Consider the following 18873-nt stretch of genomic DNA (forward strand, 5'->3'; position numbering starts at 1 on the left):
ACATGTTTTTATGCCAGTGCCCCTTCCTTGATCCTCTTTGATACTATCAGAGTACATTATACTTTAATGGTATCAAACAATTTATCAAACAGTTTCTTCTTGATACCATCAGAGTATAATATACTCTGATGGTATCAAGAAGGAAGACACAATCTTTCAGCGAAACTGTTTGATACCATCAGAGTATGTTATATGCTCTCATGATATCAATTGCGCGGAATAGCTAAAAATAAAGAGTATGAAAATAATAAAATATCCAATAATAAATGGTTTCCTTTTTGTGGTATAACAATAATTATTCCTTTTCTTTTTCCTTTTTTACTTGAATAACCATTTAATTTCTTATATTTTTTGTCTGATTGATTGGTTTTTTACTGTTTGGATAGTGGGTTTTTGTTTGTCACTTTGTCCACACATACGTTTATTTTTGCACCCACTAATTTGACAAAATCACAAATTTTAGTGCCCATTTTTGCCCCACCATTTAAATTGAAGGGCCATTCTCAATGCTAAAAGATTCTTTCAATTTTACCTAATTTCCACGAACTATTTTTTTTAAAAAAAAAAAGTGAATGGAATTGCCACAATGTCTTCAAAAAAATGTGCATTCATCAAACCTCTGTAGGGAGCGTTTTCTTTTAAGTTCTATATCGTACGAATTCGAATTAATTGAATTTCAGTGTGAGTGAACATCAGATCAGAAACTAAAAATAATAATATATTTGGGACAAAGTGGATAAATAACCAACCAACACCTACTATTAAATATTAGCCACTATTTTAAACGCAATTTAGTCACATTTGTAATACTGATAAAAATTTGGACAAAAATATCCCAATTTAAACATAGAATAACTCCACCAAAGGGTGTTGAAATTCGATGGATTGACAAGCGGAACGTAATGAACTATTCATGGGTTTCGACTTTTTAAGTTTAAAATCAGGGAATGATTCATGGATTTAAATCTTTATAAGTTTAAAATCAAGGAATGATTGATGGAGGGATGATTCGTGGAGTTCAAACCATTTTAAGTTCAAAACCAAGGAACAATTCATGGAGTTCAAATCTTACAAAATTCTTTTGTTGTTTAAGTAGGGGTATTATTGTTTGAATTTTATTTCCATTAGTGTGGCTAGGGTTGTACAGGGCAAATCGATAAACCGTACCAAACCGACAAACTGAACCAAACCGGAAAAAATAATCGACTAGTGGTTTGGTTTGACTTGGTTTGGTGTTTGGAAAAAAATCCGACCATTATAGGGTTGGTTTGATTTTAACTAAAAAAAATCAAATCGAACCCAAACCGAACCGATTATAGATATACTACTTTTAAATTATGTTATACATAAAAATATTTATTAAAATGTAATTTATAAATTTTTTTTAAAATTTTTTAAAATTTTTGTTTTCTTTCTTACATTTAGATTAGGACTTGAGAAGTTCATCTAAATAATATACAAAAAAAGTCCATCTTATAAAGTTATATTATAAAGTTAAAACTTCAAACAGTGTTCTGTCTCCATCTTATATGTTGATATTTTGTACTAGAACTCTTTTTAAGAAGCACCGCTCTGTGCTTTTTATTAGATACTATAAAAAATCTGAGAAACCCGAAAAAACCCCAAAAACACGAGAAAAATTAATATCGAAAAATCCGACTTTTATTGGTTTGGTTTAGTTTATAGATTTAATAACCCGACACAAATGATTTGGTTTGGTTTGTAAAAAGTCCAAACCAACTCGATCCATGTACACCCCTAAGTGTGGCTATTCCCCAATTACTTTTCATTCGGCGACTGCTCGAAAGAGGCGGATTTAAAATTCTAAGTTTATGAATTTGTATATGGCTACATCGATCTCAAATTAATATATAATAATAATTGAACTAACGAACTGGACTTCAAGCTAAATATTTTTATATATTTAATACATTTTTTGATACTACTGTATTATCTAAGCAAAAGTTAATGAATTCACGTGAATCTAAGCAAAAGTTAATGAATTCACGTGAATCTCTAATCATTTCACTAGGATCTACTCTTACATCCCACCTAATTTTTACCTAAATATAATCTTAAGAACTCGAACCAAATGAAAACTATTGCTTATGAATTTCTAAGTATGAAACTATGATATTGTAAAAAAATAAATAAATAAAATTGATATATATAATCTTTATTACTGTTGTTTATCAACATCTTATGTATTTTTTCCACATGTAACAACTTTTTGTATTTCTTATTATTTATTATACGATTTGAAACATAGGGATAATCTCTTTTCCATATTGGTTTTTATTTCTATTCATATTATATATTAAGCTAATAAGTGTATACATTTGATATTCTATGTACATTTAAGCTGAGATCGGGATCAATTAAATTTGAATTTACGTTGGAATTTAATTAGTCATGTTCATTTTGAAAAGTTTCACATTAAAATTAATTGTATAGTCAGAATATAATTTTTACTAAGAAAATTCAAAATATAAAAAAGTAAAAGAGATACAACTTTTACTATATATATTTAAAAGATAATTTTGACCTTATATATAGTATAATTTTTCAATGAAAATAGTGAACCACCTTTCAATACCCCAGCTTCGCTGATGATTGAGGAATAAAGCGCTCCCTAGGCAACTTCATATACCTAAAGTTTGAACCTAAAATCTGCGATTTAGAATGAAAGAATATGTTGTCATCCCACCATAACTTTTCACTACTGTATTTTATTTTATTTTCATACTATTTTATTATATATATTTTTCTTGGGTCGAGGGTACATCAACTACTAATAAAATCATTATTTTCCTACTAAAATTTTCCTATTCTCACAGATTTTTTTGATTGAATTAGTAGAAAAAGAAAAAATAGTAGTAATGTTTTTATACGAAAAAATTAAGAAGTTTATTACTATTTCAGTGAGAATCTATTGATCGAAAATAACTACTTTATTTTCATATTAATTATTATTTTTTAAAGGCGTGCAAAATCCAAAATAAATAAATAAAAATGAACGAAGAAAGTAATTTTGTACCTTCACAAGATAGAAGTAACGCTACGTTAACACTACCCTTGTCAAACCTCACGAGACTACTCTGAAAATATTATTAGTTTGTTATATATTCATGGGAATGAATTCAATTTAGTTGCACTTTACTTTAATTTCCCTTTTTAATGTTCCTAAAAAGAAGTGTACTTGCCCAACAACAGCAAATCCACACGAAGGATTAGGTGAAATTACATTATCTTTTTCCTATTTATGGGGAAACTCACTTTGTAGAATTTTTGTCCCCCTTTTTTACCATATAATTCACTAATGTTAAAGAAATTGTATAACATTTCTAGTTAAAGCAAGTCTTCTTTGCATGGATCATTTCGAAATCTATGCTTACATTTTTTACACTTTTGGTACTTCCATTTCATAAAGTTAAACTTAAAACATATTTTTTTATTTGCATGAGTGGTAAAATTAGTGCCATATATTCATACATATAGAAGTTATTACTCCATTTGGTTCAAAAATATTTGTCTCGTTTTAATTTTTGAACTATATAAATATTGATTAATATTTTAACATGTATTTTTATTATATTACTATGAAAAAAATGCAGCTTATAATTAAATTAATTTAATTTAACTTTAAAAATTAATTAAATTGATTCTCGAAAAGAGAAACGTGACAACTAAAATTTGGTTGGGGGATGCAATTCAACTCCTTGATAAAGTAGATTGGCTTTTTGTTGTGTTTTAGTTACCATCATCTAAAATTAATAGATAATTGTTAAAAATATATCTGAATTATTATTATTATTATTATTATTATTATTATTATTATTATTTTAGCGAATTTCACATATTAATTATTGGGTTTTTTTCGCCATTTAAATTATTATCATTCATGTATTAAAACATATCTAGTTGAGTAGATGGTGATGTTTGGTAAGAAAATAGAATAACTGATAATTGATCTAGTCAATTTTAAAGTATATTTTAATATGTAGATGGTGATAGTTCACGTAGAAAAAATAACAACTTATAATTAAGATGTAAAATTTACGAAAAAACGATAATTCTTCAAATAAAATAATAGCAAGTGAAACCTCGTGAAAGATAATACTTACAAAACTCAATAAATACAATTCAGACCAGGTTTAAATTGCATGAATAATAATGACAACTATTTTCACAAACTTCGAGTGTAAAATGTATGCAATTGATAAATACAAAAGAAAAAATAATAATTAGATATCAGGTTGCTTTTGGCTTGTCCTGTTATATTATATTATACGTAGATAATTTTGGATTTATTTAAAACTAACTTATGACTAGTATTTTGTCACTCCCAGAAAGTAATTTTGTTTTCTTCTTCTTTTCTTTTTTTGGGGAAATGAAAAAAAATAATTAAATTTCAAATATATTTTCTTGACTTTTACTACTGTATATCAAAACAAAATAACAAATCATTACTTAAATGTCATTGGAATTTGTAAATTGCGTAATTTCTGTTGGATCTCATTTCCTAGAAGGTGAAAAAATATTTAAAATAAAGATATTGTATTCCATCTGTCAGAGATTATTTTTTTAGCTTAACTTTATATTAAAAAAATTATTTAACTAAAATTCCGTCTGTATTTGAAGAATTTAGGGGAAGTATGAAAAATAGCATAGTACGAAACAACTAATTAACTTCAATCTCACTTACATGAAAATATAATGTGATGCAACGGATCGAATTGAGTTCTAAATATAAAAAAAAATTATAGTGCGAATCTGAAATAATCAAACTCTAATGCAGGTGTCATGATGAAAAAAAAGAAATATAATTCGATAATAATTATTTATATCGTAATAAATGGTTTTCTTGATTCATTTAAAATTTGAACATAGGATAAAAAAAAGAATCTTATTTTCTTTGTAACAACGATAAAGAAAAATAAGTCGATGATGAAGTTAATGATATTGTTATTAAATCAAAACAATTTGATAAGATCTATTTTTTACTTTTTCACGTTCCTTCCACATATTATAATTTATCAAGGAATAATGTTGGATTGATCACCTGTTATTATATATAGCTATGACACTAATAATAGATTATTTATGTAGGGAGTTAGGGTCAATGTAAGCGTTATTTAATTTATAAGATCATGTAGGAAGCATGCAGTGGTCAACATCAATGCTAGGGCCAAAGTGAAATCACAAGGTTTTTTTTTGGATTTAAGTTATTAAAGAAATAATTTTAAATATATACAATAAACTAATTAGTTTACAATAAATATAATTATATTTTATTTACATAAAAAATAGTTAAAATCATAGAAAATATACATATTCCAATATAGTTTGTCAAAAGTCATAGAAAATATACATTGATTATACAATATAGATTACTTATACATGAGCTATATACTGAATATATATTATGATATACTTAAAAACTGAATATAGCTCGACTATACATGAAATATACATTGACTATACATACATATACAGTGAATGACTATTTTTTTGATAATTACGTTTGTCGAATGGCCATGTGGCGTAATTATCCCATTATAAAATTGTATTTTTTACATTAATTTTAATTTTAATTTGTGATAGAAGATTATTTTATCAACAAAATTTCTTATAATAACCCGATTAATGGTTTCATTATGAGTAATCTTAGTAACGTAGTTAGTTGTTTACCTGAGTTCGATTAATTCTCCACATTAATTATAATTCCCTTTTCCATTTTTTCTTTTTTTATAGTCAATTTTTTTGGGGCGGAGCAAGCTAAAAGCAAAAAAGGGAATTCGCATGAACCTCTTCGTCAAAAATATTTTTTTGATGAACTAGTCAAAAATTCTACCTCAACACTAGTTGGTACATAATACAAACGTTAATTTGTGTAATTATCCCTTTTTAGGCTATCATTTAAATTTAAACCTTATTTTTAAAAGATATATACAAATATATACTCTTGGGATATCACGCTTTTCCAAAGAACATTAAATTCAAATCTAAGATTTGCTCATATATTATTCAATTTTTACAAATAAAATACAATAACTAATAAAAATTTAAACTGTAATCTAACCTTTTTTCTCATAAAAATTTAATTTGCTCAAAAAAATTGAAGTATAATTTTTGTATCTATAGTATATACTTCCAATATTGGCTTCAATGACACAAAAGTGGGAAAAGATGGTTGCTTTTTTGTCATAATAATGTCCTTTTTTACCAACTCTTTTGACCCCTTGCTCTCCCTCGTGTTCCATTTTAGTTTCTTTTATATATATATATATATATATATATATATATATATATATATATAATAACATCTACATCTTCTAAATGGGAGTAAGATTTGTGTAGTTTTTTCGAACTTAATTTATGGAATCAGACTAAATATATTATTGTTTGTTATATATATATATAAACCCAAATAATCAAATCAAAAAGAGAAACACTTAACCTAATCAAGTTAATCAAATTTAGTTTGATTTAAGATTTTGCTTTGAATTTAAAAAATCTAATAAACATATTTTTTTTATATCAAATTATATGATTATCATAATAAACCTTCAATTCACCTATAACCTAGTATAATGTCACAAGTTTAATTGCATGGTTTACTCACCACTTATAATTTTATTCTTTTTTAGGATTTAAAGTTATGGCATTTGATTAAAAGTGAAAAGATACCATCAATCTTATCATATTCCTTGATATTCACCATTTATAGGCTAGTTTTTCATCTTCTCACCCCTATAGTTAAAGTCTAAAGATTTTTTTTTTGTCATTTGTAAGCTAAGTATGTCCTAGTGGTAATCATTGCATATATTCCTAAATAGTGCTTAATTGTGCCTTTTTAATTAATACTCCTAAAAATAATTATTACTAAGATGCTAAGTCCTACCACCAAATAATGCACAACAATCATGACAACAACAGCTATATCTACTTAATTAAATTAATTATGTAAAAATAATCATTTTCTTATTCACACTTCTCTTTTTATAAAATAAAAATATAATATACTTCCTAGTACTATGAGCCCGTTTGGATTGGCTTAAAAAAAGTAACTTTTATGTATGAAATGCTTTTAGAACTTTGAAGTGCTGAAAGTTATTTTTATAAATAAGCAGTTGAGTGTTTGGATAAAAGTGCTTATGATGTGAATTTTAGGGTTAAAAGAATAAAAAAAGGTAGTTTGAGAATTTAGTTAAAATACAAGGGATATAAAAGTAATTTCTATGGTCAAAGAAAATGACTTTAAGCACTTTGGAAAAAAAAAGTTAGGAATCCTAACTTTTCATTTTTGACTGACTTTAAGAACTTTATGGCTTAAAGTCAGCATTAGGCAAACACGTCCAAAAGCTAAAAGGGGGCTTTAAGTTGATTTTGACCAACTTAAAGCCAATCCAAACGGGCTCTATGTCACTCCCCTCTTGTGGCCCTCTCCATTTGCTTTTAATGAGTAATAAGATAATTATGACACTAGTAATTGATTTGTATACACATCAATCTAACCCCTAGAGTATATCTTTGTGGAGCAATTATGCCTTACCCTAATTATTTTTTTAAAATACACAATAACATATCGTTTGATATGATATATTAGAAAATTTAATATATGTATTAATTATATTATTATTTAATTTTTTATTTGGTAGAATTTTCAGTCATTACTAATATAAATATATTAGTTATACACCGTATAATTCTAAATAGTGAATATTTATACATATTATAAATATTATTAATTTTTTTATAAAAATCTTGTTTCTGTCATTGACTCTAATATTACACAAATCCATCTAAGAAGCCTGCATTGAAAATTGAACTTTGCCATTCCAAAATTACCCTTTCTTGCATTGACCATTTTTGTGATATTGTCTCATGGACAACTTGTAACTAATGAAGTACAAATGAAGGTTTAATACTAAATACTTCAATTAAAAATTCAAGAAACTTAAAACCATTTTCTTTTAAGTGTCACATCATTAATTACCTCAAATAAAGTGTTTCACTATTTTTTCCCAATTTAATTGACTAGAATAATTGCACTAAACAAAATTCCAAGAAAGGTAGAATTTCATAACCGTTTGTGCATGGATTTGGATTGAATTGATAAAAAGGCATGTAATAAAGTAAGATGCTCCATTGTCCCCATTTGCCTTACTTTTCTCACCTCACCAAAAAATAATGGCAAAAAAAGTTCTTGTAATTTTTTTCTCTAATGGCAAACACAATCCAATTAAACAAATAATTCCTTAAATGGTCCCTATTTGTTCCTCATCATATAAAGCAAACTCAAAAATCATACTCCTCTCTCTTTTACTTATCACATTTTGCTTTAGAGAATCAATTTTTATAATTAAATTAAATTAAATTAATTTGATATTTTAAATTTTAAATTTAGATCTTCAAAATATATATAAAAAAATTATAAATTGCAATCATTTTTATATTAATATAATAAAAAAATATATCCTAAAATATTAATTAAAGTTTATGAAAATTTACAATTAAAAAGCGAAACGTAAGAATATTCTGAACATCACACTAATTAGCAATCAAATATCATTAACTCTATCAATCAAAATAAGAACATATTAAAAGAAATCACTTAATCTTTTCTTGTGTTTTATCATCAAAAATAATATTCTCATTTCAACTAATCAAGTTTTTTTGTTTTGTTTTTGTTGTTGATTCCTCGTGATTTTTATCAATCTTTCTCTAGTCCCAATGCAAGAAAAGAACTTGTAGAATACTCTTTATTATCACATAAGGGGGTGACACAATTTTATTATTTTTTTTGCATATTTTCTTGTGTTGGTTTTATTTTTTCTTCTTCTTTCCCTTACTCTTCGCTACTACTGATTGCAAGTCCCAATGGGGATAAAACGTTTTCAGCCTTTGTACATGACTACAACTTTCTTGATTTTTCTTTCTTTGATTCTTGTTTTCCCTGTTTTAGCTGTTGATCCTTTTACAGAAGCACTCTTGAGCTTAAAAACTGAAATTCTGGATAATTCCAACAGTTTGAACGATTGGATTTTGCCTTCTAGTTCAACTGATAAAATTTATGCATGTTCTTGGTCTGGTGTAAAATGCAATGAAAATTCTTCTTTGATTATTGGTTTGGATCTTTCAGTGAAAAATCTTGGTGGGGTTTTGTCAGAGAATCAATTTAGTGTTTTTAGTGACCTTGTTGAGCTAAATTTGAGTCATAACTCATTTTCTGAGAAACTCCCTGTTGGGATTTTCAACTTGACTAATTTGACAAGTTTGGATATCAGCAGGAACAATTTTTCTGGTCATTTCCCAAGTGGGATTTCAAATCTTGATTCTTTGGTGGTTCTTGATGCTTTTAGTAACAGCTTTTCTGGCCCTTTGCCTAAAGATGCTTCAGAAATTGAGTCACTCAAGGTACTGTTAGGGTTTTCTATGATTTAAAAAAAAAATAAAAAAATCTTGGTGTAAAATGTTTCTTCTACATTTGATCACACAATAGCATCAACAATGTAGTCATTAAAAGAGTCTTGTTTATATGGAGATAGTTCTCTCTAGAGTTTCTATACTTTCTTTTAAGAGTTATCTTGACTATGCTTTTTCCCAAGTTTCACACTCTAACTATCAGTTGTTGCGTTTTCCTACCTGAAGTATTACCACCATTCGGATAGGAAAAAAGAACAACTGATAAATGAGGTCTATTTTGATACATAGATGGTGATAAGTTCATGTAAGAAAAAGGAACAACTAGGAACAACTGATAGTCATAGTTGGATTTTGAAATTCACGAAAAAGGATGGTTTAGGTGTGTTTTTGACTATTATCTCTTTCTTTTATATTAGTTTTATGCCTCTTTTAGTATAATTTTGTTTGTCTATTTGATTTATCGTGGTTCAAGATTTGCTTTGTTGGCTTTTGAATGACGCCTTATTTATTTTGATCCCAACAGGTACTGAATTTTGCAGGGAGTTATTTCAGTGGTCCAATTCCTTCTGAGTATGGCTCATTCAAGAATCTTGATTTCATTCACTTAGCTGGAAATTCTCTGAGTGGTAAAATACCACCAGAATTCGGGATGCTGAAAACAGTAATTCATATGGAGATTGGTTATAATTTATATGAAGGAACCATTCCTTGGGAACTTGGGAATATGAGTAAGCTTAAGTATCTGGATATTGCTAGTGCAAATTTATCTGGTTCAATACCAAAAGAGCTGACTAATTTGACCAATCTTGAGTCACTTTTCTTGTTCAGAAATCAACTTAGTGGTAAAATTCCATGGGAGTTTGGAAAAATCATATCTTTATCAAGTTTAGATCTTTCTGATAATTATCTTTCAGGTCCAATCCCCGAGACTTTCTCGGAGTTGAAAAATCTTAAGTTGCTTAGTGTTATGTTCAATGACTTAAGTGGAACTGTTCCTGAAGGAATTGCAAAGCTTCCACAGCTTGATACACTTCTTTTATGGGACAATTGGTTTTCAGGTTCACTCCCAAAAGACTTAGGCAAATATTCAAAGCTGAAATATGTTGATGTTTCAACAAACTATTTAGTTGGTAGCATTCCACCAAGTATATGTTCAGGTGGGGTGTTACAAAGGTTGATCCTTTTTTCGAATAATTTCACTGGTGGACTCTCTCCATCACTGTCTAATTGTTCCTCTCTTGTTCGTATCCGTATCGAAGACAATTTATTCTCAGGAGATATCTCTTTGAACTTTGGCAAGTTTCCTGATTTATCATATGTTGATATGTCTAGAAATAGGTTCAGTGGAGGGATTCCTACCGACATTGCCTTAGCTTCCAATCTTGAATACTTTAATGTGTCTAATAATCCAAATCTTGGAGGCGTAATCTCGGAAAAGACATTGTCTTTGTACTCACTGCAAAATTTCTCAGCTACCAATTGTAGCATTTCAGGAGATTTTCCTCCTTTTGGACCCTGCAAATCCTTACTGGTTCTTGAATTGAGTATGAACAATGTTTCAGGGATTCTCCCTCAAAGCATAAGCAACTGCCAAAATCTTATGAGCTTAGACTTGGCCAACAACAATTTAAGTGGTCAGATACCTGTAGAACTTGCTAGCCTTCCTGATATTAGTGTTGTAGACCTGTCACACAATAGTTTTAGCGGTTCAATTCCTGCCAAGTTCGGAAGTTCTTCCAGCTTACAACTTCTTAATGTGTCATTCAACGATCTCTCTGGTTTGATTCCTTTTGAGAAGAGTTTTAAGGTGATGGATAGTAGCGCCTTCTGGGGTAATCCTAAGCTTTGTGGGACACAATTGAGGTCTTGTCGTGGACCGAATGGATTGGAGTTAGGAAGCAGAAAGACACAGAAGCTGGCATGGGTTCTCATAACCTGTGGAATCATAGTATTGGCTATTACAGCTGCATTTTTCGGAGTACTTTACTTCAGAAGAAGAGGTCAAGGACAGTGGAAAATGGTTTCTTTTAGTGGATTTCCTCGGTTTACAGCGAATGATGTTTTGAGGAGCTTCAATTCTATCGAAGAAACCAAGGATATGGTGCCACCCTTGGCTGGTTCTGATTGCAAAGCTGTTCTGCCAACAGGAATTACTGTCTTGGTGAAAAAGATCGAATGGAGACCAGAGAGAATGAAAGCTATGTTGGACTTGATATCGAGGATGGGCAATGCAAGGCACAAGAATTTGACCAGATTGTTGGGATTTTGCTACAACAAGCGTATGGCTTACCTGTTGTGTGACTACTTGCCTAATGGAAATCTGGCTGAAAGGATCAGGACGAAGAGAGATTGGGCGACCAAGCAGAAACTCATTGTGGCAATTGCTAAGGGACTGTGTTTCTTGCATCATGATTGCTACCCTGCGATACCTCATGGGGATTTGAAGACAAATAACATTGTGTTTGATGAAAACATGGAACCTCATTTGACCGAATTCGGTGTTAAATTCTTGATTCAATTAAATAATGGTCTGTCGGTACCAAGAGTTGGAAATGAAGCAGGTATGCACTTATACTTCCTATTAGAAGATATAGTCTGCATTAATATTTTTCAAATAGTTAGCAATCCTAATAGAAGTGTTTTTAGAAGAAAGAAAAAAGGGCAGCTCGGTGCATAAAGCAACCTGCTTTCACGCAGGGTCTCGGGAAGGGCTGCACCCCAAGGGGGTGTGATGTAAGCATCGTACCCTGACACAAGCATCATTGGCTGATTCCACCGCTCGAAGGAGACAACTTTACCGTTGCTCCAAGGCTCCCTTTCAATTCTAATTGAAGTGTTTAATGAATCTTAATTTGACCTGACATTAGTTATTATCCATAATTCCAGATTACTGGTTGTAAATCTTGTTTATTTGTGTCAAACAGGTGAAATCGAACGAGCTATAAAGGAAGAACTTTACAGGGACATATACAACTTTGGTGAGATCATTCTGGAAATCTTAACGAACGGGAAGCTGTCAAATGCAGCTACGAGCATTCAGAACACCTCCAAAGAGGTGCTTTTGAGAGAGGTTTTGGATGAGAATGATGTTTCTCCATCGAGCTCGGTTCAAGAGGAAATAAAACTGGCTCTTGAAGTTGCTTCACTTTGCACCAGAGTTAGACCCTCAGATAGGCCATCAATGGAAGAAGTACTAAAACTTGTAACTGGTTTGAAGAAACAAGGCTAATAATGTTCTTAAACTAGAATGCTAATATTTAGACATGATTAGAAATTCTGAAGCACAAAATATATTGTAAAAGCCTGTTTGTTTTATTTCAGTTGCTTTTTGTTACTTTATCTAGTCAAGAAGTTGATGCTTTTTCTTGTCAGGAATAGAATGTTTTGATGTAAAGTAGAGGAATGTAAGTAAGTTCTATCCTCAGTAATATAAGGTCTGTTATTCTATCTCTTTTTAGATGTTTTCAAATATTTTTTTCAACTTTATTCTTGAGAATGACATGCTATTATAAAGTAACTACTATTCCCATATTCATGTGGTACTTTATGTTACTGAGACTGAAAGTTATTCTAAATCTTGTCCTAATCAGTTAGTCTTACTTTTTTTTTTTAGTCAGTTTCAAGAAAACGTTTCTTCTCCTTTTTGTCAATTTTTTAATTTCAATTTTCATCTGATATATTTAAGATTATTAGATTAAAGGACAATTTGGTATATTTTATATATCTTAAGTTTAAAACCACTGTTTATTACCGTTTGATTTCTGCATTGTATTGCTGTTTATAGTTGTGGCGCCGTTGTACTTTCACTATCTTATTTATCTTATCTTATCTTATTTATTTATAGTAGTTAATGTCTTCTTCTTTCCGTACTATTCTACCATGACTTTCTCATTTTTTTTGTTATTCCTTGTTTTCGATATGCTTGTCTTTATCTGATTTTTTATTTTGTTTTCCTCTCTTAAAGCCGAGGGTCTTTCGAAAACAGCCGCCCTACCTTTCAAGGTGAGGGTTAGGTCTGCGTACACTCTACCCTCTTCAAACTCCACATTGTGTGATTATATTGGGTTTGTTGTTGTTGTTGTAAGTTTAAAACCACGTTTAGTTAGAATTAGACAAATAAATTAAAACTTACTTTAGGAGACCGAGAATCAGTCTTTTGATCCTTCTCGAGCCTACTCTCGTCTTTCCAATTAAACTTCCGATTTAGTTGGTGCAGGGAGTATAAATTACTGTAACTGGGGATCCTACCATGTCTTGTCTTTGATTATTAAAATAATCACAATATTTCTTGAAAACCCTTTCTTTCTACCTATAGGTACAGGGCATCATTCTTGATTATGTAAAGGTGAATGTGCCATGCAATAACAAGTGTAGCGACTAGTTAGAATTTAGTCGTTAGTCGCTACACATGTGGCAATGCAATAACAAGCGTAGTGACTAGTTAGAATTTAATTGCTACACATGTGGCAATTTGGTGTTCTAATTGCCACATAGTTGACACAATAGTATATAGTGTCACTGACTTAAAATCTTTGACAGGGGAGCGGATTTCACTTTTTGATAATCGATGAGTACCTTAGGTTTTGATGGACTTAAGATATCTATTGTGACCTAACGGACCATAGAACTCAAGGTTGGTACTGAGAACCAACTAGTATATTTATGGTCTGTAAAGAGAAAAATTTCGTATTTTAAAGTGTTCATTTCACAACAAAAACTATTCTAAGAGAAATTTCAATCTGTTTCGTCAAGACTCATGAATCCTGATATTGATTGTTCTTGGTGTGATTATGATGTTTCCTTCCCATATGAGACATGGTATTCTTGCAGCACTCATAGCTCTTTTTTACAAGTAAACATATTAAGTTCATGGTATATGTAGCTTGTATTTCTACCTACTATTTGGTGAAGAACTTGTCCTTTTCTTTAAGTAAAAAATTAACTTAAATAGCTGCTAACTTAACCGCTGAAACTAAAAATAGTCAACGAATGAATAATATATGTATGACTGAATATAACTTGCATATACTGATTAAGATAAATAAATAATGAACCATGTAGACTATTCTTGTACTTTTTGAATCCATAGTGTCATTAATTTTTTCCATGGGTGAGTGTCAAGATAATCTTTGGCATTATAATGATTTTTATCCTAAAAAAACAATAATTTAATGCATAAAACGTTCCGTGTTAATAGAATTTAAAAAAGATGGCCCTTCAAAAAATATGATGCAGGCAAAGTACCTAATGATTCTTATCTTCAAGATGAGCTAATATCCTTTAGTTTGGGATTGATTCTAAAGTGACATTGACATCCTATAGGCGCTAGCTTAGACATACATTTCACAATCCGGATTTTTGGGAATGTAAAAAACATCAAAAAAAACTATTTTTACACATAAAAATTTAAAAATAACTTCAATTTTGTATTAATGGCTAAACACAATTTTCATATTCAAATACTTTCTCTTCTCACTTTTACTTGTAGTATCTTTAGTTAGATAAAACTCCAAAAAATTGACGTTTCAAGAATTTTTAGTTTTGTGGTATTCAACTTATACAAAATTATCATATACTTAGTTCATTAACATTGAAAGTCGCCTATTCTAATTAAGACACAACATAGTTAAATATATTTGACTTGTTATGAGTAAATTTTGGTGAAATGCTGTTACATTTACCTAATTAAAATTTTTAATGCTTTATTTGTTTGTTTGATATCAAAAAATAATAGTAGGAAAAAAAAGAAAAAATATATATTTATGTATAATTAAAAATCAAACTAAAATCGGTAACTACCAAACTGATAAATGTCTATTATATTTGATTTGGCTTTAATAATTTTAAAAATGACTAAATTAAAATGGTTTTGATTTTAATAAAAAAAAAATCAATCCAAATCAAACTGCGAATACCTCTACATCTCGGATAAGTTCCAATCGACACAAAAAGCATAACGATCTGAACACTATTTTGAAAGAAGTTCCGTGAAATAAACTTGTATAAATGGTTTTAAAAAGTCATGCTCTCCATGGTTATATATACGAGAATCAGTGTCATGTTAAGTTCTAAGTAAATTTCGACCAAAAAATAAGATTGGAAATTCCAAAATGTATTTTCAATTTTTTTTTAAAAAATATAAAACTTGATCTATAGATTTATATTTTACAGAAAAAACTCATAATTTTTAAATTTTGTAAAAATGACTCATGCTTGATGGATACACACACTTCAATGGTATCAAGGACGAAAAAGTAGTGATTCAGTAAATAAAATAAAGAGAAGATGGTCAAATAATTTAGACCAATCCAACTCGAATAAATAATTTGAATTGAGTTTAATTTGAATTAATACTTTATCTAATATGTCCAATTCGTATAGTTTTCCAAAAAAAAAGAAAAAGAAAAAGAAAAAGACAACGGTATGCTGATACATCATTGAACAGTGTCAGCATTTTTTCAAAAGGTGCACCTGAAACCCACTTCGCTAAGTAAGGATTTTTCTTTTTATCTTCCGCTCAGTCAACTAGAAGTCTGATCAATCCCCTTTTCCTGCCGCCGATAACCCACCGCCGTTTCTTCCGCCACCGCCACTGCTTCCGCCATCATGGAACACGGCGGACTTGAGAATGGCACCACCAGTTCACCGAGTGCTGAACCTTCACTGATCACTAACAATCTTTCCGTACTGTCTATCAATGACGACGAACATTCCTCTATTTCAGTTGAGAAAGATCCCAGAAAAATTGCTAGAAAGTAAGTTCTATTGCGTTTTTCTCCTGAAAATTTTAAGTCGATGAATGTGGAGGATGGGTGCTCTGTTCTACTTTGTCCTTTTGTGTGTGAAATTGATAGATAGAAGTATATATTTTTGTCAATTATATGTGTACATATATCTGTATACACACATTGAATTGAGTTATGCAGGGAATGTTTAGTAGCTCAGTTGGTTGATGATAGGTTCGATTCCTCATATTGTAATCCCCTCCTCCGTTTTCCCTGGATATATAAATTGAGCTGTGCCGCGGTTTGTGAGAAATTTACAGAAATACTGAGGAGAGGAAGATCAAAATGATCCCTTATTTTTGGCTTTAGATTCAAATTCATTCTTTATCTTTCACACAAGCACTAATAGTCCTCCGTGTTTGAATTATTGGAGCACTATAAGTCCCCTTCTTAACATCTGTTTATTTTTTAAGGCTCAATTCTGTAGGATCATCTTATTATGCATTGATGTACTAGTTTGAAACAAAACTTGTAAACTTTTAAGTTGAGAAGGGTAGGGAGGCGGGTCTATTATCCCCGAGTTCCGAATATTGCTGTTATTACTAAGAGTTGGACGCTAGATGAATGTTGCAGTTAGTTCTAAGACTTAGGAGATAGGTTTGGGCCCTGTGCCATGTGAACTAAGCCTGGCATTTAAGTTGAGAAGGGTAGGGTCTATTATCCCCAAGTTCCACATGTTGCAGTTAGTTCTAAGAGTTGACGCTAGATGCATTTTTCGGTCATAAAAAAATACTTAGCCTCTTAGAATCCCATTAAGATTGGAAAGTGATATTTCTTTTGGTTTTGTGCTTACTTGTAATTACTACAACACTTTATTAATGGAAACTTTATAATGCAATTACCTTTCTCTCAAAACCTAAAAGAAAAAAAAATTGTGTCACGATCCAAATTATGATTCAAGCAGCAACATGGCACTCAACGAGCCACTCTCCATTAGGAGAATCCTCTGAGCTAAACATGTTGATATTGAAGAGAAGATGAAAATATATTACTAAACTATTGAGTAGATACTATAGTTTCTCCTTGAACCGAAGTATTATTATTTGATTAGATCATCGAATCATTTGTTTCTCTTGAGATTTCTTCTATGTTCAGTTCTACACACGTCTTTTTTCAGAGGTCTACAACCATTATGTGGCATAGGAGTTACATCCCGTACAAAGTTAATAGTATACCACTTCGAAAAATAGCTCATAATGTTGCATCTCTTCTAATGCTGGGACCTTTTATCATGACTTTTGACTGTTGCATACCTTGATCACTACTATACAGATAGTGTTTGTTTCTGCGGTTTGAACAACAAACAATGATCCTTTTCTCTTACCTTTGAATTGAGAAGTAGCGAGGACCAAGAAACTACTTGACTCCGTACATTTATAACTAGTGATATTAGTATTGTTGAGACTTGCTTGAATATGAATAACTCCTTTGGTATTCTACGTGAACTAATACATCCATTCCTGTATCAATAATATCTCGTTATCCATACATAGCGAATTGATGTGGTATAGTCATGTCATAATATAGGAACATTAAGAGCTAGCATTTTTATTGAGATTATAACTCATAGGCAAGAAAATAGGTTTATGGATGGAATCAAATGTGCAGAATTTACAGGCAAAAGTATTTAGTTATAAGTCATTATATTAATAAGTATCTACTCAGATAGAAATAAAGCATAGGGTTGAACTCTTCTTTGGTGTCAAGGTAATAGCTATAAATAGTCATCGACTTGGAGAGAAAGTATAAGAATGGGACCTATTATGGGACATACAATGCATTATAGGCGTATGAGCATTACCCTTCAATCGAGTTATTTTATTCTATCTTTTAGAAACAAAAAGAACAAAATATTCAGTGAAATCCCACAAGTGGGGTTTGGAGAGGGTAGGATGTACGCAAATCTTACCACTACCTCATAGAGGTAGAGAGACTGTTTTCGAAAAACCCTCGGCTCAAAAGTCACAATTCCAAGTACGAGAGAAAAAAACAATATATATAGCATAATGACAAATAAATAAATAAATAATAAAAATAAAAATAAAAATAAAAATAAAATGCAATGCAAAATTTACAAGACAAGAACAATAACAATAGAAAAATACTGTGATAATCAAAGACAATAGCAAAACAAATATAATGGCACGCCTAGACCTACGACCCTAAACCGACACACGGCAAGACACCATTCTATCCCTACTAGCCTTCTGCCCTAATCTGCGACCTCCACTCTTTTCTATCTAAGGTCATGTCCTCGATGATATGGAGTAGCGCTATATCTTGTCTAATCACCTTTCTCCAATACTTTTTCGGTCTACCCTTACCCCTTCATATAGCCCCTAAATCCAACCGCTCACACCTCTTAACTGGAGCTTCGACATCCCTCCTTTGCATATGTCCAAACCATCTCAGTCTCGCTTCTCTCATCTTGTTGACCACAGATGCCACTCCCACCTTCTCCCGAATAACCTCATTCCTGATCTTATCACTTCTAGTGTGTCCACACATCCATATCATCATCCTCATCTCCGCAACATGCATCTTTTGAACATGAGAGTTCTTTACTGGCCAACACTTCACTCCATCTAACAATGCTGGTCTAACCACCATTGTGTAGAACTTATCTTTAAGTTTAGGTGGTACTTTTTTATCACACAGG

The 18873-nt window shown here is 30.5% G+C and overlaps 2 protein-coding genes across 3 annotated transcripts in view; both read left to right on the forward strand.

Moving 5' to 3' along the window:
• The first annotated feature begins 8711 nt into the window (after positions 1 to 8711).
• LOC129891490 (leucine-rich repeat receptor-like protein kinase TDR) lies at positions 8712 to 12880 on the forward strand. Its single transcript, XM_055966874.1, has 3 exons — positions 8712 to 9420; positions 9953 to 11990; positions 12354 to 12880. The coding sequence occupies exons 1-3, from the start codon at positions 8884 to 8886 to the stop codon at positions 12656 to 12658; spliced, it is 2880 nt and encodes a 959-aa protein (XP_055822849.1). The 5' UTR covers positions 8712 to 8883; the 3' UTR covers positions 12659 to 12880.
• Positions 12881 to 15869: 2989 nt separating this feature from the next.
• Positions 15870 to 18873, forward strand: part of LOC129891491 (dicer-like protein 4) — a 37372-nt gene continuing 34368 nt past the window's right edge. For both annotated transcript variants that reach the window (XM_055966875.1, XM_055966876.1), the window contains exon 1: positions 15870 to 16184. In XM_055966875.1, coding sequence (XP_055822850.1) covers positions 16036 to 16184 — 149 coding nt within the window. In that variant the 5' untranslated portion in view covers positions 15870 to 16035. The remainder of the gene's footprint in view (positions 16185 to 18873) is intronic.

Source organism: Solanum dulcamara, chromosome 6, assembly GCF_947179165.1.
Source record: "Solanum dulcamara chromosome 6, daSolDulc1.2, whole genome shotgun sequence".
NCBI lineage: Eukaryota > Viridiplantae > Streptophyta > Magnoliopsida > Solanales > Solanaceae > Solanum > Solanum dulcamara.